At 34.0% G+C, this 23,836-nt stretch overlaps 1 protein-coding gene across 8 annotated transcripts in view; it reads right to left on the bottom strand.

Moving 5' to 3' along the window:
• The window catches only part of DZIP3 (DAZ interacting zinc finger protein 3), a 93,675-nt gene that overhangs the window by 14,578 nt on the left and 55,261 nt on the right, over positions 1 to 23,836 (bottom strand). For all 8 annotated transcript variants that reach the window (XR_013994614.1, XM_081068382.1, XM_081068386.1 and 5 more), the window contains 12 exons: positions 23,492 to 23,661; positions 22,653 to 22,697; positions 19,871 to 19,921; positions 19,366 to 19,391; positions 16,851 to 17,016; positions 15,255 to 15,350; positions 14,974 to 15,101; positions 9,070 to 9,138; positions 6,537 to 6,633; positions 4,942 to 5,045; positions 3,327 to 3,414; positions 1,733 to 1,834 (listed from right to left, as the gene is read on the bottom strand). Coding sequence is in view for 7 of the 8 variants with exons in the window: in XM_081068382.1 (XP_080924508.1) it covers positions 1,733 to 1,834; positions 3,327 to 3,414; positions 4,942 to 5,045; positions 6,537 to 6,633; positions 9,070 to 9,138; positions 14,974 to 15,101; positions 15,255 to 15,350; positions 16,851 to 17,016; positions 19,366 to 19,391; positions 19,871 to 19,921; positions 22,653 to 22,697; positions 23,492 to 23,661 (1,142 nt within the window). In the remaining variant the exon portion in view is untranslated. The remainder of the gene's footprint in view (positions 1 to 1,732; positions 1,835 to 3,326; positions 3,415 to 4,941; positions 5,046 to 6,536; positions 6,634 to 9,069; positions 9,139 to 14,973; positions 15,102 to 15,254; positions 15,351 to 16,850; positions 17,017 to 19,365; positions 19,392 to 19,870; positions 19,922 to 22,652; positions 22,698 to 23,491; positions 23,662 to 23,836) is intronic.

Below are 23,836 nucleotides of genomic sequence, written 5' to 3'. Positions count from 1 at the left end.
TATGCCAGTCTGGTTCCAGAAAACTCCAAAGAATAACTCTGTATCTAGCTCCTGAGTCTTGGGAGCCATTTTATATTTAGTCATGGGCGAGTTTAACTAAAACATATAGACAGTAATCTGAATATGGGAAGAAGGCCCAGGGTTTCTAGGAATCCTACCAAGAACATGTGTTACTTACTGCAGAACCACAGAGAATCTTTGGGATTTCTCTGTCACGTATGTAACGCCATCCTTATCAGGGTAGTTGGGTATGATGGTGTTCCAAGCCAAGAATGATAATGGGCACAGTACAGTACTCCTGCAAAAAGTGTACTGACCAAAAATACAAAAGGCAATGCTGACATTCTGAACTAAAGCCCAGAGTGTATGGCATGTAATGCTTTTAGCTCTGGATTCTGCTTTGGGAACACAGTGAAACTCCATATAATTTACCGAAATTTTAAGTTCTTTGATATATTCATCTATCTGTAGAACAACATTTTCAATGTTCTCCTACAAGCAGAAGTGCTGATGTCAAAAGTAATCTGCCCCTGAATATTTCACACCTTTCTTTTTTTCCTACCCCCAGCTCTGTTATAATAAAAATGATCACCTAATGGTTCTGTCCTAAAAGGCATTTTGAAAAGCTTTATGAGTTTATTGGTTTAAGGTTTCCCAAAAGGATAACTTAAACAAGAAAGCATAGATATTAGTTTGTCTGATTACACTCATTGATCCCTAACGAGCAGGAAAGGGGCATAAATGGAAGCTGTCTTGCTGTTAAAGATAGAATAGAAGATATAATTTAAGGAAAAGAACATCTAAAGTAGAACATTAGTGAAGTTAGTGAAGAGGGGTGAAGTTCAGCCTGCTAGGGTATTATGCTGAAGGGTTTCAGTCATCTAGGGGTAACTTGGAGTTGGGAATTCTGAGTATTCATTAGTTTTCTCCCACGATGTAAATAAGAGTGACAGGATGAGTAAGAATATACTACTTCTTTAGATATCAAATGCACCACTAAAATCCAGTGATACAACCACCACATTTTGCTGTGTATAATGTGAACATTTTTGCCCAAATTTATGAGGCAAAAATAAGGATACACATTATACATGGGTAGTATTAATTCCTTATCTACATAAATGTTTTTAATTCATTTATTTATGCTTATGAGTTACCAGTGTAACTCTAGAAATCAATAACGATATCCGTATGCAAAATAATACCCTGGAATATGATAATCAGTTTTTGTTGAATTTATGATGAACTTACGACGACGAAGAGTTCTTGGCCTTCTATGATGCATAAATATCGTAAATTTCTTACCGGTACATAAATTTCTTGTACCTTGTATCTGTTCTTGTGTTTTGTAATTATTTGTTACATAAAATTTCTTGTATCATAACATGTTAAAAAATAAATGCTAAAATTCCTTTATAATACAAAATCCAATACCTAAATGTAAACAAATAAAAATTTAAACTGAAAAATTAAAACGAAAGATTTTTTCCCCTGAATGTTTGAGCCAAAAATGTGGGTGCGCATTATACACAGCAAACTGTGGTATGTAAGTGGCCTCATTGGATAGAATCATCTGGAGATGATATGGCAGGAATGGACATGATTACAAATGATATACATATTACGTGCCTATTCCATTTTGAATACACATTAAACAAACCACATAGTCACTGTTTTACAGCCCTTATTTTATCAAGATGAAGATGGCAATTTTTCAAAATGTATTTCTCACCAGTATCTCAGGACTAGGTGGTGGTGGAGGAAGCTGGATTGGAGGCAAGGTACTCAAGGCAAATCCTTGCTTCACCTTGTTAATTTGTTCATTGTACTGTGTCTAGAAGCAAAAGACAAACAATATTTTAAAGCAAAATCGACTTCAAAGAAATAGCATATAAAAACATTTCCTGCCATTTTGAATAATACAGCATAGAATAGTGATTCCCAAACTATATAAGAAATAATATAAAAACAATTTTTGATGTAAAAACAATTCTATAGAACAATATCCCTGAATGTAAATAGTTGTATTTTTAGAAGTATCTATTGATTGACAAGATACAGAGACACGTAATTCACAGATCCTTGTAATAATTCCTTAGTGTTTCCATAATTTTCAGTCCCAAAACAGGAACCACTAATATAAAATGAATAGATTCTAGAGATTCAAGAAGCTATAAATAAAGCACTGGCTGATAAATACAGGGGGGAAGTATTTGTAAGAGTCGGACTACTTGCAAACGTTCATTGTAAAAAGTAGAGGGGAAGTTTTAGGAAATATTTATTAAATGTTTACATTTTGTTTATCTCAAAAGTTACATCTCTAGCTTTCTCTAGTTCCATATATACCTCTGTTTTATTCTCTTAGATTCTGCCAAAAGTAAGACTCTAGTCCTGGAACCTTAATAACATGCTTTTAACATTTTTTTGGCATTTGTCCCCCTTTTGCTTTACCATCCTATTTTGTAAATGACCCACAAGAGCTGGAAAAGAAAGTGTTAAAAAGCAAAACACTTAGAAACTTCCACATAGAAGACATGTGCTTGAAAGAAAACAAGGATACAGAACAAGGAGCAGCTCCTTCAAGGCCAGAGCTTTGAATAAACCCAACAGAAATGCTAAGCATCACCAAAGACTGAGTAAGAAAGAGTCCAGAAAACAGTCAAGACCACCAATGAAAAAGCCAGACAAGTAAAAAATGTTTTGAGGCAGCTTTTCACAACTGCATGTGACTGTGTTGTGAAATCATAAAATAAACATTATATGTCAGCTTTAACATATACATATAAAAATATCCTAAAAACAAATGGAAAATAAATATTCCATGGCTTAGCTCTTTAGTTTACCTTTAGCATAGTCCTAAGTCTATTAAACCAACAATTAAGAATTTATTATTTTGCATTATGGAATAATTACATAAAAAGTTAAGACTGAAAATTAATACAAGTCTGCTTGATCAGCCTATTAATTCTGTAAACACACAGTCAAACCAAGGGAGACAGTTATTTCTGATTGGAGCAGGTAGCTTCGGAATTCTAGGGAAATTAGGTGTGATGCAAAACTTTTGAGTTTACCGTTCACTGCAATGAGGACCTAAAAGACCACGTGTATGAGTACAGGATGCTACTTACAACAAAGTACACGGAAGTGATCAATATCAAACCTAAAAAAGGCATAAACTTTAATAACTCACATGAAAAAAACATGTTCTTCCTTAAATTTCTCTAACAATTATTTTTAATGCTAAATATTTTCTTTGAGTATATTACACCTATATGACAAGTATATAACATTCAATTAATTGATTCTAAAGCTACTTCACAACTTACTCTGAGGAACGCAATCTTGTTTCTGACATCTGTCACAATGGCATTCCAACTGTCCACTGCGGCCTTTAATTGAAGCGATTCTAGGTTGCTGGTGCAGACAGAGAGACACGAGAAAGTTCTTTCTCTTTATATACCACTTAGGTTTCCAAAAATTACCATTATGTTATCTAGCATACGTGCAAATAATGTCAAACAATAAAATTACCCCTATCACCAACAATTACCTCAAATGGGCACAAAGTTGTATTGGAGGGTTTGTTATTAAAAATAGAAACAAGGACTAGGAACATATAAGATTTCTTTGTTCCAAAGCAAACGTAACTTCTGCTTCAGAAGAGCAAGTTTTTTTTATATCTTGGTGTTTTTTTTAGGACATATAAAACCTTTGTCTTTCTCTGCCTTCCCACAGAAGTAGGAAGGCAGAGAAAGACAAACCGGGAAATTGCCCTAGCCATCCCTTCACAAAGATGCCACCCACTCGTCTCAGAAGTGGGTTCTGGACTACCTTCACATTAATCCTGACATCACAAGGTCACAGCTGGCCTATCAGGCTCTTTTGAAAATTAGAAAAAGATATTTCCAATGGGAGGGCAAATCAGAAACAAGAATTAGATTGTTGCCTCTATGAAGTGCATAAACTGCACAAACACAGCAGCTCTACCAAACATACCCACCAAATGACGTTGGTAGGAAGAGCTTTGAGGTGTTTAGGGTCTGTCCTCTCTACAAGAGAGATTTCAAAGGCTTTTAAAAGGCTCTATCTATTATTACATTCCCAGCCCAGTACCACCCAGCACAATAGCTTTAAAAGAGCAGAGCAAGTTATCACTGAGATAATCTCACACAAAGGGGCTTGATAATATTCTAATTTACAGAGTTTTCTCCCTCTGGCAAGCAAAGATAGACTGATCACTTACAATAGTGATTCATCAACCTGAATGCACATCAGTGTATCCTGGGAATCTTGCTAAACCTGAGAGATTCTGATTCTTTAAAAATAAAGAACCACTATCATTACAATGAAAATTATTAAAAAAAAAAAATGATGCCTTGGTCCAGAGATTCTAATTTAATTAATTCTTTAAGTTTGAAGGAATACACCATAAAATTATAAATTTAAGGAGAATCTCATGTAACCTGCCCAATATTTGAAAATCACTCATTTATAGCACAGCAGGAAGTTACCTGCAACATGATTTTAGGTGTTAAAACTATCCACCCCCAAAGTACTCCAAAGGCATTTAAAATCAAGTATTAGAAAACAATTAGAAAAGAATTTTCCACTTAGAATCCACCTTGGTTTGTAAATATCTGGTCTTCATACATGTCTCTGAGATTTTTTAAAATCTATTTCACTGTCGAGGAAGGGGGAAAAAAAATCTGTCAGCAGCTATTACTGCATTCAGTAGACTTCTCAATGCTTCAGCAGAAGCAACATAATAAAAATATTAAAGTGACTAGATGACTTTTGAGATTTAAAACACAAGGGCTTCTTCACTTGAAAGACTCTAATGTCATATACGGAAATCACATCACAGAATCACAGATTATGCTCAACCTTGGAGCCACTTGCGAACATCTCTGAGATCAAGATGCATTAAAAGGGAAAGATTACCTTGCTGCCATCTGAGTCACCCTGGCAAGCTGACTGAGGCATTCCTTTTCAGTCTGCTCTAGATGAAGCAAACCAAAATCTCGACGACACTGTAAGAAATACACCTACAGATTTTTGAAAGAGAAAGAGAAAGAAGTTTAAGGTATCCTTATAAATGAACAGATTCTTTTCTCAATCATCGAGTACATTTAAAGCTATTTTTCAATCTCTTCCAACAACACCTGGGCTTCTTGACCATTCACAATGCATTATAAAAGCTTTCTGACACAGTCATCTAACCTGGCCCAACCCACCCTTGTCTGGCCTAGAGAAGTTCATGAATACCTTCCATGAAAGAACATTTGAGTGAGAACAAGCTAAATGTTATTTTGTTTAATGGTTACTGGGTTGGTAAACATTCTAGATTAGTTTTCAAACTGCCACATATACTGGAACCATCTCAGAAACTTTAAAAAAATGATGCTTGGTCCCAGACATTCTAATTTAATTGATACTAGAGAGACCCTGGGTATTGAGTTAAGGACACTCAAAAGAAGCCCTGCTATTTGTTTGTTTTCTAACTGATAAAGGGAATAACAGACCATACAGCACCATACAGTCCAAATGGATCTTGGAGGGCATCTGGTTCAATGTAAATCCCACAGCAGGGATCCCTTCTGCACTATTATTGAAAATAGTTTATTATACTCTTGGTAAGCATTAAGTGTTTTTAAAATTAATAATGGAAGTAGAAAAGAAACTCCCTGACTAAAAGCAGTGAAAACAAAAATACAAACTTGAGGTCTTCAGATGATCTGAGTTTTTTTTTTTTTTTTTTTTTTTTTTTAATTAAATCTAGCACTCCAAAACTTTACTCTCCAGGGATTTTTGGTTCAGATATCACTTATTGATGGTTGACCTCCAGATTTCTGAGTACTCTTCTAAAGAATAGCACTTACTATGTTAGAGGTGGGAAGGCCTGTAATGGTTTTAATGTCAGTGAGGTCTCCAAACACTTGAATCTTATTGTATATCAAGTTTAGTTATCTATAAACAAAAATGACATACACATATACAATCCTATTTTGTTTGAGAGACCCTGTGGATTTCTAGGCTAACTTAGAAATAACTGGGTGACTTTCTGGGTCCAGAGGATACGTTGGTTTTTGACAATGGAGTGTATTACGTATACGTGCTTTTGGAAAACCCACATAGGGAGTAGCAAAGAAGGGCGATATGGCAGCAGTGAACTGTCAAACTTTCAAAATGTCTAACTCGTCCAAGTTTGGCTTAGTGACCTGGCTTCATGAGAATTTCCCCAAGATGTCTACATCTGCTATACATACTGAAACAGACCAATTTCTTGGCGTCATTCAGGGAAAAACAACGTAAGATCATCAACACTGAAGTAGTCCGGTACAAAATTCCAATGAGTCAAATAAGTACAAGGGTTGGAGCTGAATTTTCCTGGCTGGCCCTAAGATGTCTTATTTCTCTTTATTCAAGAAACAGTCTTTCACCAATAGTTTAGTATACAATTGCACAGTTAAAACCTCCCTCCTCAACTAACTCTCTCTCTCTCTCTCTCTCTCTCTCTCTCTCGTCTCTCACTTTACCTCAGCTGTTAAAGCTCTGCTAGTTTCTGCATTCATTTTGGTTAAGTATGTTTTAATTGTGCTTTCCAGATTATGCTTCTCCATTTCCCACTGAGATCTGAAATATATGATCATTAAAGAGTCAGTAACATTATAGCAAGGACAGATTTTTCTACCTTATTCAGGAAGAAGAAAAATACAAACTATTCAATGAAGTCAATGATTTCTTGAAAAGTATACAGCATGTAAAAGCAAGAGAAGACATTACTTAAGGCTTACTGTTATGTAGAGATTTTCAAGTTGTCACATAGGGGTAATGATTAAAACTTGGCTCTGAAATCAAGTTGTCTGAGGAGGAATCTGAGTTCCACAACTTAGTAAATGTGAAACTTTGGGCAAGTTACTGAACTTCTCTGCACCTCAGTTTCCTCACATGTAAAAATGGAGAAAATTGTATTACCTCAGAGAGCGTTGTAAAAATTAATTCAGATAATATACATAAAGCACTTTGTGTTTGGCACATATTAAGTACTAAATAAATGTTAGTTATTATTGTTATTAATAAATTTTACATAAAATGAAGTTTCTATCAGCCTTTTTGTATTCTAACAAAGGCAACTACAAGGTTTTTATTATCCCTGTCATAAAGCTAAGTCACTGCATTAAAATATTTTATTGATTATCTCAGGGCTTACATTCAAAACCTTAGAATGAAAAAAAATTCTACAGCTTGAGAGGGAGGGAGATGATAATAGGACATTATTTATGAACGATTACAGTATGGCTACCTGTGAGGTTTCTTTTATTTTTATCTCACATTGGCTTGAGCCCCAGAACTCTAGAGCATACAAACCAAATTAATGTCTTTAATGGAAACAATTAATTGGAAATATAACATTGTGATAGGGAACTTTCACAGAAGCTGTCCTCAATGTTTTATTTTTAGAAACATCTGGATACCTGAGTACCTGACAAACATTGATAAGAAGCTTGGCAAACCAATATATTGTGAACACTATTGGAGTGTTTTGATGGAAAAAAATCATAAAATATTCAAGGAGATATATTAACTCAACCAAGAATTATTATGCCATTGAATATGATACAAAATTTGCCTACAAGAACAAGAGAAGAAAATAAATAACTGGATTTCATTAAATTAAAAACTTTTTGTGCTGCAAAGGATATCATCAAGAAGTGGAAAAGACAACCCACAGAATGGGATAAAGTATTTGCAAATATCTGATAAGGGACCTGTAACTAGAACATACTAAGAATAATTAAAACGCGACAGTAAAAAGACAATCTAATTTAAAAAATGGCCAAGGTGGTGAATAGACATTTTTCCAAGTAGATACAAAACAGGCCAATAAGCACATGAAAAGATGCTCTACATAAATTAGAGAAAAAGCAAATGAAAATCACAAGGATATACCACTTCACATTCACTACAACGAGTAAAATAAAGACAGATAACTTAATAAGTATTGTGAGCATGTGGAGAAATCGGAACTTTCATCCATTGTTGGTAGGATTGTAAAATAGTGCAGTGACTTGGAAAACAGTTTGGTAGTTCCTCACAAGTTAAACATAGAGTTTACTTCACGTCTCAGCAATTGCATTCTTAGATATGTACCCAAGAGAATTGAAACCATATGTCCACACACAAATATATATACAAATGTTCTAACAGCATTATTCATAATAGTCAAAAATGGAAACAAACCAAATGTCCATACACTGATAAAAAGATAAACAAAACATGGTATATCCACACAATGGAATGTTATTTCTCCACAAAACAGAATGAATACAGACACATGCTACAACATGGATGAAACCTGAAAACATTATGTCAAAGAAGTTAATCACAAGAGGCCACACATTGTATGATTCTACTAAAATGAAATGTCCACAATAGGCAAATCCAGAGAGACAAGAAATAGATCAGCGTTTGCCAGAAGCTTAGGGAAGGGAGAATGAGGAGTACTTTCTGACAGTTCCAGGCTTTCTTTCTCAGGTGAGAAAACGTGTTCTGGAATTAGATACTGGAATTAGATTAGTGGAAAAATGTTCTGGAATTAGATATGGCTGTACACTTCTGTGAATATACTAAAAACCAATGAATCGTACACTTTAACCCAGTAAATGTTAAGCAATATGAATTAGATCTCAAAAAACTGTTATAAAAAATTTCCTACAGGCAAATCTAAAATGATAACAAAACAGGCCTAGTAGTGTTGGTTAGGGTAAAGAGATGAGATCTCATGAAACCCTAGTCTCTGACAGCAGTCTGCTGTGGGACCATAACTTGGCTCATTGAATCTCTCTCAGCAGACTTCTAGAGCCAGAGCTAAGGTGAACAAACCTCCCATTTCCCTAGGACAGTTCTAGTTTACACTTGTCCCAGTGTAATTATTAATACTGCTCAATTTCAGTCTCAACATGCCCCAGTTTGGATGATATATGCTATTGCTACCCTAGCCAGAATATGCTGAGTGGAATGCATAGTTTCAGAGATAGTGCCCTCAACCAAAGCAACAGCTGTTTGTACCTTTTCATGGAAAGCTGCTCTTTCAGGTTCTTGATTTCATTATCTTTAGCTTGGCTCTGGCGCTGTAATCTAAGCAAAAAAGAAAGTCATAAAAATGTCAGAAACGATTTGTCATTAATACAGTCAGAACAGCTCTATTTATAGATGAGAAAGGATTAAGTGTGTTCATTTTGGGCCACAGAACTTGATGCTGAAAATATCTGGACTCCAATACCTAGTCATTCTGAAATGTATCTTATTCCTGATGTCTGATATACTGATTTCCCAAAGAAAGAACTCAATTCTAACCCCTTAGTTTTAACTAAGTTGTAAATTAGAAAACCAAAGAGAAGAGTTATCTTTTATTCCCAGTTTGATGACTTGGAAAGACGTCTTCAGCTCTGTACTTCAGTTTACCCACTCGAAAACAGATGGTAGCTTCTAATGTTCTAGGCCTATGTTCGGACGGAGAACTTTAAGTTCCTTAAAGAGATACTGTATCAAGTCATGCAAACTATTAAAGACTTGGGGCCTGAAAAAAATCAGACTTTAAATATAGAGGTAATGAGACTGTGTGCAAATAAAAATTACAATGAAAACTATAAATTAAAACTGGGGTGTCACTCATATGACCTAATCATGGAAAGATAGGGTTAAAATTTTTGTATAAATCAGAAAATATAACCTGTGATTAGCTTAAAAATTAATATACAAAAAGCTATTACGAAAAAGTTTCTAATATGTTCAGACACTTGAGATACATAGGAGTTTTGGTTAATATAAATGATTGGAATGGAAAGGCTTACTTAAAACAATGACTTGTTGGCTGGATTGCTCACTAGATTACAGAGACTACCCACTCACCTATACCCTGAGCTTTTGGAAGCTGTAGAGACTTACTATCAGTGTTCCGTTGGACAGAAAATGCAATGAAAGAAACCAGGTCTCTTTTTATACAAAAGAAGTCGTGTTCTCAAGTAAATAGTAAGAAATACAAGCTTTGTTATAGTAGTACACAGGAATATGTAAAGAGAGTTGAAAAGTGGTAAGATTTCTAACACTGATATTGTCCTTTCCTTTGTATACTTACATTACTTCAATATTTCACCCAGCTCCAGTTTAGAGGGGGTGATCAGAGTTGACAGAGCTGGTGAGAAATTCAGAAGACCTGGATTCTTAAAGGAAAGAGGATAAAGTAGGCACAGTTCCTGCCATCCAGCTTGGATATGAAACAGCTGTATATGTTCAGGTAGTCATAATTTCTCAGTCCTATTTTTCTCACAAATAACATGATAGGGTAGGATTAGATTTTCTTTTCTAAAAAGATCTAAAGTTCCCAAGCTTACTCTGGCTGGCTATTAACGTTATTAAATGGATTTTATTGACAGCAGATTCTTAATATTTATGAAGTGCTTACTGTAATATGTACAAAATGTGTCACTTTTATATAAATCTTCTCTGTTAAAACTGCAATCATCGTTGACAAATATTTACCAAACATTTACTGAAGGATTGGTATTGAATTAGGAGAAAAAAGCTGAGTTTTTATTTTCTTTTGCTTCCTACTAAACACTACATTCTAAGATGAAAGAAGTCAACATTTTACAATTAAAGAATATACTCTTCAGACATGATCAAGTGAGTTAAACGAAGAAAGGCTAAAAGGTTATATGAGAATACACAGTGCTCATGCTGTTTTCTCTGCCTGTTTTCTCACCTCTGTCTGTTCTCCCATCTCATCCTACCTAGCCTAGGTTCAATACAGGGTACTATGTCTTCAGTGAAGTTCTTCCTTATCACAACCATCAATAGTACTCTGTTTACCCTACAAAATCCCTATTAAGTATAGCTCCATTTAACAGGTACGTCCTTTTTAAAAAGTTAAACATTTTGAGATAGATTCACATGCAGGTATAAAAATGATACAGACAGATCCCATGTACCCTTTACCCACCTTCCCCCAATGGTAACATCCTACAAAATGACAGTATAACAACCAGGATGTTGACAGTGATACAGATCAAGATACTATACAGTTTTATCACCACAAGATCCATCATTTTGCCTTTTTATAGCCACACTCCCTTCCCTCCTACTTCCATTTCCACTTTATAACCTTGAAACCACTAACCTATTTCCCATTTTTACCATTTTGTCATTTTTGAAATTTTGTCATTTCAAGAATGTTATACAAATGGAATCATATAGTATATAAGCTTTGGGGACTAGGTTTTTTTTCACTCAGCATAATTCTCTAATGTCTGCAGGGCATGTAGAGATATCACTGTTTCTATTCCTGAGAGTGGTATTTGTGTCTTTTTTTTTTTTTTGCCAGTTTTGCTAGAAGCTTGTCAATTTTATTGATCTTTTCAAAAACAGCCTTGTTTCATGGATTTTTCTCTATTGTTTCTCTGTTACCAATTTCATTACTTCTCATCTTTGTTATTTCTTTCTGCTTGTTTTGGGTTATTTTTTCTTTTTCTGTGTTCTTGAGGTGGGAGCTTATATTATTCATTTGAAACTTTTCTCCTTTTCCAATGTATATGTTAGTTCTTCTCAGAACTGCTTTAGCTGTGCCCCACAAATTTTGATATATTGTATTTTCATGTTAATTCAGTTCAATGTATTGTTATTTCCCTTGACACCTCCTCTTTGAACTTACAGATTAATTGGAAGTGTGGTGTGTAGTTTCCAAGGTTTTGGAAATTTTCCTCTTGTCTTACCATTATTGTTTTCTAGTTTGATTCCACTGTGATGAGAGCATATAATTAGCATCATTTCAATTCTTTTAAATTTGTTGAGGTTTGTTTTATGGCCCAGGATATGGTTTATTTTGGTGTATTTCTTGTGGTACTTGAAAGTATATGGATTCTGCTGTTATCTGGTGCAGTGTTCCATAAATACTGATCAGATCCTGTTGATTGATGGTATTATACAGGTCTTCTATACCCTTGCTGATTTTGTTTAGTAGTTCTATAAATTCCTGAGAGTGGGGTGTTGAAGTCACCAACTTGTAGATTTGTAGATTTGTCTATTTCTTTCAGTTCTATCAAGTTTTATTTTATGTATTTTGAATTTCTGTCATTTGGTACATACACCTTTGTTTTAATACGTACACAGATTCTTACATCTTCCTGGTGGATTGATCCTTTGATCATTAGTAACGTCCCTCTTTGTCTCCAGTAGTTTTCTTTGCTCTGAAGTCTATTCTATCTGATATTAATAAACAAACTCCTGCTTTTTTTGATTAATGTTTGCATGGCATATCTCTTACCATCCTTTTACTTTCAACCTACCTATGTTATCAAAACTGAAGTGAGTTTCTTGCAAACAACATATTATTATTGGATCACATTTTTTTGTTTTGTTTTGTTTTTAAAATCCACTCTGCTAGTCTCTTTTAATTCGTGTATTTAGACCATTTACATTTAAGGTAATTATTGACGTGTTAGTGATTTTATTATTTTCTGTTTTTATTTTTTTATTGTTTTTATTTTTTTGTTTTTGTTTTTATTGTTTTCCATTTTATTGTTTTCTGCTTTTCTTTTCTTACCTTTTTGTGGGCTATCTGTACATATTTTAGGATTCATTCTTGACTTACAGTGTTTTTGAGTATCTCTCTTTGTGCAGTTCTTTTAATTGTTGCAGTAGGTATTATCATATGTACACATAGCCTACTGTTATTGACCTTGTCCTATTTCCAGTGAAGTGTAGAAGGGCTGATTCACACTGTTTTGTTACTGTAGGGTAGAAAGAGGCAGGAACTCTCTGTTGGGCCCCTCTAGCACCAGAGTGGGAGAGGGAAGAAAATGGAGTGCTAACTAACCCCCATGGGGAGACCTAGTTCCCCATGAGGACAGCAGGGATGAAACCCAGCATTGACTAGTCCTACCTCAGATCAGTTTATTAAGTCTCATTGAGGCTGGGTAGAAGTAGAGGCTTAGCTTGCAGCTGGACAACACTGATGCTATCCTGGCAGAGGAATTAGAGCATTATCTGCTTTCTCCTAGTGGAGAATGGAAGATCAGCTGCTTGCTCAGTACTGCTATCCCAGCAGAAGAATCTGATTTCTGCCATCTGCTTTTGTCAGAGCATATTGCCTGCTTCCAAAAGGTGGTGTGGGGCTATTGGTGTTTGGCTGGAGTAGGTGGGTAGTGCTAAAATGGTTTTCTGTTGTTATATCTTCCTTTGGCTAGAGAGAAAAGGCTTTTCTTGGAGTTTTTACCCCCTCTACTTATTGGCAGTTCTAGGTTGAAAGTTTCCGCAGTGCCCTGTCTAGGATATATGGGAGGCAATAAGGAAAATCACTGCCATATCATTCCTCAAGTCCCAAGGTCTTTATATATAGTCTGCTTTCTTCTACCTTTCAGAGTCTTCCAATGTTTGTTTGTTATAATAAGGGGGACTATAGGTCCAGGGTGTTTTTGTTATAATAAGGGGGACTTGCAAGTAATAGAGCCACTATATCTTGGTGGAACTGGAAGTCCCTCTGTTACATGTAATTTTAATCCCCTCAAAGCTTAATCTCCATTAGCTTACAGTCAATGTCTATCACATCTCAGTAACTTCTACATGTGCCTTACAGAACTCTTCTCCCACGATGAGTACTTAATAAATGTTTGGTAAATGTTCAACACTGAGTGCTCAGAGTCTGAAGGCACATGCATCCCCTGAAGTGCTCTGTTTGTAGTCTCAAACACACAAGGGTGCCTAGATCAGCTATCAGAGTGGAGGAGGGATATCCTCAGACAGTGAAGGAGAGAGGAAGCTCAACTGCATGGCTTCCTCTGCAGGTGGCATTACTGTTCTGATCTCTGATATTATGTAACAGATTCTTACATCTTCCTGGTGGATTGATCCTTTGATCATTAGTAATGTCCCTCTGGGTTGGTCATTACCCTCCAGGCTAAAAGGCAAAGTTTTGAATCCTTCTTAAGTGATTGCGGCAAGCTTAGTTTACCCAAGCTACTTTAGGTCCTCACCTCCTTCTGAACTTGAAGGCTCTAAGTCCGGCAGGGACAAACCTGAAAGTATTTGCAACTGACATTGTGTTGCCAGAGTTACGGCAGTTAATTATTTTTTAAAAACCCCTCAGGTTGGATGATACGATATGTGGGAGAAAATTTAAGTCTTAAATCTCTACCAAATATTTCTCCAATTTTATAATTAGTATATTCGACTCCATATTCTGAGGTGTTTCCTATAACTCGTCTATTCTCCCTATTAGCAGTGTAGGAACTGCAAAAGATTTCAAATTAGATTTCATGGACAACTGGTATCTTGCGGTATTACTGTTCATTAAAATAATGTTTTACAAATTATATCTTACTATTTCAACTGATACTCACTGGAGACAATGATTAGTAGAAAATAATAAAGCAGGACACTTGTTTTCCCTATTAAGTCAGAAATTTTAGTCTTAGGCGTTTAATTCTTAAGGTTGCAAGAGAAATTAAATTGGTGGGGGTGAGAAGAGTCTCCAGGAGTTTCTTTTAATTTTAATCTCTTGGGCTTAGAACACAAATACTCTGAGAGATAAAAATAAACAAGCATGCAAGTGGTTCCATGATGTCTTTGAAGACATAGTCATCATATGTTTTAAAGAAACAGCCAATCATTTGTCACATTTTTACAAATTAGTCATGATCTGAAAGTTAATTATCTTTCTCATGTAATTCTATTATCTTCACACTTGTTCAGCTAATACATGAAGAGCTTTATATAGAGAGTGAGCAGTTGCGTATTTCTCATTTCAGCTGGCAAGGCAAGTGTAGAGTTGTCTTTTAAACAAATACAGTCCTGTGCACGGCAGTTCCTAATGTGCAGCCACAGTGCCGCCTAGTGGCTAACCAGGGCTTATCTTTTAAACATAGTGTTCATTACGGCACAAACCCAGAGTATCCTGTTATCAAGATTTGTACTTACTTGGAAACCTTATTGATTCCAAAAGCCACTTGTTGGTTAAGAGATGCAATGATTTTGTCTCTCTTTTTAATCTGCATTTGGTTTTCTTGCCACCGAAAAGTCACTGTCTTCAACTGTCGTTTAAAATCCTGCTCAATGAAAAATACTATTTCAATTAATTCCGTTCAAGTCACCAGAAATTAAAAGAAAACAAATTGGGTTCTTTTAAAAAAGAAAATATCATTAAGTTTAAGATTTGACTACCTCTAAATTGCCTCAGATCTAGTTGCAAAAGTACTTACTTCACACTGATAGTGCAATTTATAAAGCTGCTGTTGTCGAGCAAGCTTTTCCTTCTCAGTTTCTCCACATTCTGCAGTTACCTTGTTGGTTGAGCCCTATTGAGCAAATGGAATATGAATGCTTTATTTTCCTCTTTAGAAAAAACACTAATATTTTAGTTATTTATAGGAAATTTAAAGTTAGCATCTATGCCCTATTTATTCTTTAAAGGTCTCAATACAAACATCACTTCTGATTAGTTTAGATAAACCCAACCTTCCCTAGTTACAGCATTCACTAAATAATGCCACAGTTACTTATCTATTGATGCTACTATAGGATAACATCACCTACAAGCTTACAATTTTTAAGTATTCATTTTTTGTAATGCTTTTACTGTTAAAAGGACCATATGAGGGAGATACTCTTATTCCCATTTCAGAGATGATTAAAATGAGTAACTTGCCCAAGGTCACACAAACAGTGAGTGGAGGAGCCTGAATTCTAACTCAGGTAGTCTTAATTGCCCAAGAACTTTATATTAGTACATGGCATCACCTTAGTTTAATGTTCAACTTCTCCACCTTATTATAAACACTATGGTCATAGGGACTAAATAGCATACATAGCTCTTGAGACAAAGCCAGTGTTTGCCAAATGTTTTTTGAATAAATGAACAAGCATTTTTTGAAAGGTGTATGACATTTTGATTCTGTTTTCAAGTTCTCATAGTTCTCATGGCTATTGAATGAAAACCAAAGGCCCCGCATTTAGACTTCAGTGTTACATACAAAGTTTGGAATATGCCATTTCAGTTAAAATATACATATTCTAGTATTACAATTGGAAAAGAAAAAAAGAAGGTATGGCAATTATATGAATGTTGTGCTGTCAGCCAGGGAATCACTTGTGCTGACTGTACCCTGAGACAATCTATAATCCTACATACTATATATCGTTATATTTATACTATGGAACAGGTATCATAAGACTCCCTCAGTATAGAATTCTCATGGGTAGGAAAATCAAGTGGTTTTTCAAAAAAAAAAGTCTTTCACATGCTATGTCTGATAAGTGCTCTGTAGGGTACTTAAATCATGTTCATATGCACCTTCACATACAGGTACATCCTTCCCAGCAGTGACTACTACCAGGAAAGGAACCAAAGGAAAAATTGTTGTACATTGACATTATTTATAGCTGCTTCATAGTAACAACCAGGTTTCATTAAAAAAACAAAACAATGAAAGTAGCTTTGTTTTACAAAACTGTTTTTCTCATGAAATTTAATCCAATGGGATTATACCAGTCCCCCACCCCTACCCCCGCCCAAGGGACTGGAAAACTCTTTGCAAAGAATACATTTATAATCAACTCTGCCCAATAATTAAAGTTAGGAAACGGTTTGTAGGCTAAAGCGAAACATTTCTAACTCCTAAAGTTCTTTTTCCCTCATCCAGCCCTCTGTCCCTCCCTTCCTGTTTTTCCTTTCTCTTCACAAACACAGCATAAACCACTAGGCAAACATAGTGTTCAAAGAGTCACGAGGAAAACAAAGGTTAACAATTCCTCCTGGAAGCGGGAAGTAGGGCTGTATCCTCTCCAAGCAGTCTTACCTGCTCTATCATGTCCAGAATGTGCAACTCATCCAGGCTATAGAACTTGTCTTCAGTTGCAGAATCTTCTTGAACATCACTTGCATCACCTTTCACAAATTTACTGACTGGGTGTAGACTTGCTTGCTTTTTCTTCAACTGCTCTTCCTTTTCTACCATATTTGGGCTATAGTGGTGACATAATCAATGTGATCTTTTATAATTACGTAAAGCTTTTCATCCAAGCCATTGTTTCCCAAATTACTATGGTACTGGTCTCATGAGATGCTCAGCATCAGAAGCTTTCATGGTTAAAGAATGTTTAGATAGTGCTCACACTGTGTTCATCTCTTGAAGATTCACAATGAATTTTAGCATATTTGAGATAGCATTCAGTCCAAGTACTTATTCTGCTCATCCCAGTGTTTTCAAGAATCAGGAGACCATGGCTCTTTTCAAATTGTAACTATTAATGTCAATTACTTTGGGAAATATTGACAAGCATTTCCATATTACTTTATCACAACATTCTTGACAGGTAGGTTGACTTAATCAACTTTAGCACTTATGTTTAATGTACATTTAAATACAGGGTTGCAAATAGCAACACAGTAGATTCAGAAATGGAGGTTTCTTTGGTAACAGGACCTTTAAAAAACTGTAGTGATAACATGAATTTCAGAAACTAGGAACCACTGCAAAAAGAATGAAAATACAACATGTGCAATGGAAATTAACCCACTTTTATACCTATATATAAAATGTAAATGCATGTTACCATTCTTTTAGTTGGTCTACTATTTAGTATCTATAAATTTCCTTCCTAATCTCATTGAATGGTAACAAAAAATAATACTTTTACTTATAGTATGATATAAATGATTTTATTAGTGAATAGAAAGAAAAAAGGTAACTTGAGGGTGCATTATTACTTCTTTAGGCCAGTAAGAACTAGAAAAATTAATATCTAATGCTTGTAGAATAACTTGTAAAACACTATAAAACAGTTACTAGCTATCACTGAGGTATTCTAGAATGACTCAAACATTTTGGAAAGTTCAATAAAATCAACTACTTGTATATACCACTGGTTCACAAACAAAATTAATTTCCCAAATTACCTTAACAGCATTTTAAAAATCACATTTTTCAAAAATAAATAAATAAATAAATAAATAAAATAAAATAAAAATCACATTTTTCCAGGCACTCTAATAACTGTAAAAATATAGATGAATTTGTATTTTTGAAAAGCTGCAGATTATTCCTAAATGTTAAAACTATGATAATAGCATTGTGATAATATAGGGAAATGTTCATATTACTAAGAGATACAAACTGAAACATGTAGAAGTAAAATTACATAATATTTCATATTGAAAACATGTCAATAAAGAACAAAATGTTAAGGCAAGAAAGAAACAAATGTGGAAAAATAGTGGTAATTGTAGAATCAGGATGATAGGTATATATACTAATGTAGATATATTATTCTTTTTACTTCTGTGTAGATTTGAAAATTCCTATTTAAAAACAAAGCTCCCCAGGTGATTTTATGATCATATAAGTTTGCGTCTACACTGTAGGCCAAATGAGCAAAATGACTGATGATACTGTTTCATTCTTTAGTAAGTTATTTTTATGGCATTTAGACACAGCCTGAAAATAAAACAAAATAACAAAACAAACAAAAACAATTACTCTAGTGACTCAATTTGTTGACAGAGAAAATGGAAACCCATCTTGGATGACGGAACTCATTATTTACCAAGTGTATCAATCATATCCATTATCAGTAGGAAAATATCAACTAAAAGCAATGGCTTTAAAGTTAACAAAATATGTTGTTGTTATCGTTTTAAAGATATCTTAATTTATGTCTTCCAATGAGTTCTGTAAATGTACTGATTTCAGTTAATAAACTTTTTGGTGGTTATAATCTCTTGATTAAACAGTCTCCCCTCCTTCCTTGCTCTATTATGTTGTCATCAGTCTAATGTTTCTACAAATAGCTCTCAGTGATTGTTAGAAATTAAAAATTTCCAGTAAAGACTCAAAATTCACTATTAAAATCAGGGATTAAAAAACGAACAAATATACAAACAAAACCTTTAAGTTAATTAAAGAAACCAAAACAAATCAAAACAAAAAGTCTTTTGCAAAAGGCATAATTGGGACAAACAATGATCTGTCCTTTAAGGTTAAGTTTTATTTAGTATAGATTTGGCTACCCACAATCTAGACCATATCTTAGAAGATTTTATGCTGAACCCAAATTAGTCCTCAAATAAAGCAGTTAGCATTGGATGATTCTTGACCAGCCATACAGAAAAATGGTGAAAGATTTAGTCTACCAAAGTAAATGATAATTTAACTTTTCATCATTTTCTGTAAAAAGGTGACAACTTATTAAGATAAGTCACTGTCCTTTCTTCTTTTAATGAAAACACACCCCAAGGTAAGGCTGTGTTATACTGGCAAAGCACACTTTGAAAGTACTAAAGAAAATTTCAAAATTAAATAAACTAATACTTACACTTGCTCTTCTTTTGATTCCTTATTCTGAAAAACAGCATCAAGAATTAGTAATCTATATCAACTATGTCAATACAGTGTAGTGATCTGACTGCATTTAGGTCAATGTTTCTCAAACTTTTTTGACCACAAGTATAATAAGAAATACATTTTATATCATGATACAAATGAACTTACATATATCTTTATATTTAAGTATAAAACTGAAATGTAAGTTCCATGAAATACACCTTACCCATATTACACGTGTTATGGACTGTATGTTTGTGACCCTACCCCCCACCCTGCTTCCAAATTTGTACATTAAAACTGGAACACTCAATGTGATGTTAATTGGCGATAGGGTCACTGGGAGGTATTTAGCTTTAGATGATGTTGTGGAGTCCTCATGATGGAAATAGCACCATTATGCAAGAGAACAGAGCGTTATCTCTCTCTTTCTCTCTCTGCCATGTGATGACAGCACAAGAAGGCAGCCGTCTGCAAACTAAGAAGAGGGTCCTCACCAGACACCGAATCTGCTGGCACCTTGATCTTGGACTTCCCAGCCTCCAGAGCTGTGAAAAATAAATGTTCGTTGTTTAAGTCACCCAGTTGATTGTAGTTTGTTATAGCAATCCGAACTGATTATGACAGTAGGTGATGAACTCTGGAATTTTTTTTTATTCCTACTAATTCTATTACCTTTTTTAAAATGGTAGTTGAGACCCATTACACTAATTTTGTAATCTACTACTGAGTAATGAAACATGACTTGAAAATCACTGATTCAGATATTGGAAGTCAGTATTGGGGTTGAGTTTGTACCTATTAGTATATCCTAGGACAGGGTACATGGAATTCTCATTTATGGAATCCTATACTAAGTACAAGAATTCTTGAAAATCTACATGTAAGGAGAAAGCAGATTTATATATCAAGAGTCTTACAAAAAAGAAATGTTAGGGAAATCATAATTGGTAGAAAATGTTAAAAGCATTAAATTTTATATTCATTAAAATACAACTATAAAGGCAACATACTAAATAGAGGGAATATCAAGGACACAACACATATTAAATTAAGAATATTAATTACTCATGTATTACCTTTCCATTAAGAGTACTACTCTTACATAAGTAATAGTATTCCTACTACTCCTACTATTCCTACTATAGTAGGAATACTATAGTATTATAAACTATACTATATACTATAGTATAGTTTAGTATATAACTATACTATAGTAGTATGTACTATACTATAGTATATATAGTATAGTAGTATGTACTATACTATAGTAGTATGTACTATACTATAGTATATATAGTATATTTAGTATAGTATAGTATACAACTATAATACTATAGTATTATAAACAATCTTATTTATAAAAATCTTCAGGGTCTCCTTCCCCACAGATTCCATTAGGTAGTTACAAATCTGTTCTGCTTTATTGTCTGTATACTGAGAGGACTTTTGCGTTTCAGTGTCTGATAACATTCAGCGCCAGTTTGAGTCTACAATTTAGAATACTGAACTCCTGCCTTGGTTCCAGTGTATTTGAATAACTGAGCTGAAACCTTTGGTTGTTCATAATGAACATATCTAGTATAGCTGATTAAATTTCTGAAACTCCTTTTTAGCTGTTCCCATGACAACTTTATGCCAATGCATGAATCAATCTGTCTTCTTATATGCACCTCAGCAACTTCCCTTTAGAGAGGACATCCAATTTGAAGGGCTCGATTTATTTCCAGACATGTTTCATTACAAAGCCTTCTATTCTTCTGCCATCTTCTTAACCTCCCTTTTCTATTCCTAACCCTCAATTTCTCTGGGTGGGGGGTGGGAACAGGAGCAAGAATAAGAGTAATTATGTAGAGTAATTAATACTCATAATGGGAGGGTAATATATGAGTAATCAATACTCTAATTAACCCCAAAGAGTTACTTACAAATTGAATAATTAGAAGTATTAAATTCCTAACAGAAGAAGGGGAGCAGATAATAGTAGCTACAGAGTCTTTTACGTACTAGTTAGAAGTTGTCTGTATTGTTCCCTCCACTTGCTACCCAAATTTTATTTTTCTGTCACATTCCTTAGAGTCCCTGATAGGCGTTTTTAGGACTTCAACTATCTTTAGGTAGAGATATTGCAAAACAAAAGATTGACAGAGGACACAATTTCATGCATAGGGGCTTTATCATCACACAAGCACATTTCTATATGCTATAATTTTTCATGAGGAGAACTCCTGCTTAGAGAATTGGATAGACTTAGATTTCTATGACTGGTTGTTTACACTCCAAGGTGACAATTCTTTGCACTTAAAATAACAGTAATTGAGTATATGAGTAGGATTATTCTATATGAAATAGTCATATGCAAAAATTTCAGCATTTTTTAGGTCCTACACTTCAAAATTTAGATAAAAAAGATAAGATATAATATCTGTCTTCTAATGTCCAAATTTTATCTTGATAAAATTATCTTATATCAAAGTATCTCAACTTCTTTTAATACAATAAATTGGAAAAAATTTAGGATGTTAAAAAATTCTTAGACGGTTGCCGACATTTAATAAGAAATTCTTAATATTACTAGAGTATGAATTTTTTAATAGTGTTTACATTTATTTCCAGTTGTGTTTATTCCATTTAATTTCAATTTGAAAATAAAGTCTGAATTAAAAAAAAAAATTAAGCCCCCCGCAAAAAAACATTCCACTTTCCCTTGTGATGTTTCCAAGCAATTAAAAAACGTCTTGCTAAAACTGTGCCACAGATAGTAACTTGTTCATTTCTCAACTGGCAAAAAACAAGGAAGAGTCATGAAAGAAACTTTTTTTGCATTTGCACAATTTTTGTACATTACTGCATTGCTGGCAGAGTCTTAGACACAAAGAAAAATCAAGATGTTTTAAGGTTTTAAAAAATGTTTCTGAACATATCAGTAGAAATATGATGAAGAACTGTTTATAAAACACTGAGTAGGCATTTTTAAAATGAGAGTGGTATGTAGAAATTAATGGAATTTCCAAGTGACCAATTCTGTTTATCTGTATATTTAAATGTATAAATTATCATTTAGGGAAGTAAAGTAGGCACAGTGTAAGTTTAAATCATTCAGGGTATAACACACATAGACTTCTCTATAATCATATATTCAATAAGCTATTGACATTTTTTTAAGTTATTTGTACTATCTACTTGGACCAATTTTAAGTTCTAACAGTGAATCCACATATTTTACCTAAGTATTCAGGATCAGACACCCTTTATTATAATGCTAATGTAGTTTCTTACCTTTTTATTCTTAGTCTTTTTCTTTTTCTTTGGTTTACTCTTAACCTGATAGATAAAAAATAAGTCATTTATTTAATATGCAATTCAAACTGCACAATGGATTATTATGCAAAATACATTTCCTCTAAACACTGAAACCTTTTATCTTCTAATATTATAGATAATATTTTCTTTCTAGACTCTATGGAAATTTTCCATTTTATTTTTATTTTAATTGCAGTCTTCTGCTCTTAAAAAAATCACTGATATATAAAGGTACAACATATAACGTTAATGAGTTGGCCACTGAAAAAAAGCTCACAAATCCTCACCTGCACACATGTATGCATGAGCAACAAAGGAGGAAGGCACTTTTAAAAAAATCAGTATGTTCAAGTCCATAAGATGAAAAATTAAGCCTAAGAAGAATTTAGTGACTATATAATAACTGTTTTCACTTATCTGTAGAGATATACAGAGTTTCCATTCTGGATGATTTTAATTCTACCTTTGCACAAATGGTATTAAAATATCCGTTTTTACCTCCCTTCTCTCTCCTATTCCCTGCTGTGCTTTCTTCTACTTTCTATTAACCTCCGACATCCACTTCCATCAATCAGAATAAACAAACATGTTAAAAAGTCTAGCATAGTGCCTGGCACATAATATATGTTTGCAAAAGATATGGTTAAGGCGGGAAAAATTATGGAAGGAAGTCCTGGGGGAAAAACCACTCCAATTCAAGCTTTGTGTAAACACTATGATAAATAGTGTTCTGGGATCCTTTAAGTATAGCACATGCAACAGACTAAAGGCCCTGATTATGTTCTTCTAATTCAAATATTAATGAGAGCTTATACTTCCTGGAGATCTTTAGTAGATTCTGTTGAAGATTCACTGGGTATTGATGTCCCATCTTTATTCATGTCTGCTAACTGTATTTCAGTGTTTGATTTCACATTTATATTGTACTCCATGAGAGGTGGACTTAGTTCTTCTTCCTCATTCTGCAGTTCTTCTATTTCAATACCTAAATATTGAAAACAAAACACTCAAAATCTGGTATATGTAATTTTAGCCTCTTATCACTATTATAAATATATTTACCTCCCAAAACACCATTACAGAAATAGAAATAGAAGACATCTTACTATGTTCAATTATTAGATAAAAATGAAATGCACATTTATCAATGACCAAATAAT

The sequence above is a fragment of the Rhinolophus hipposideros genome (genome assembly GCF_964194185.1).
Source record: "Rhinolophus hipposideros genome assembly, chromosome: 2".
Classification (NCBI taxonomy): domain Eukaryota; kingdom Metazoa; phylum Chordata; class Mammalia; order Chiroptera; family Rhinolophidae; genus Rhinolophus; species Rhinolophus hipposideros.
The sequence above is the reverse complement of the archived record's forward strand: the minus strand, read 5'-3'. Positions and strand labels throughout refer to the sequence as shown.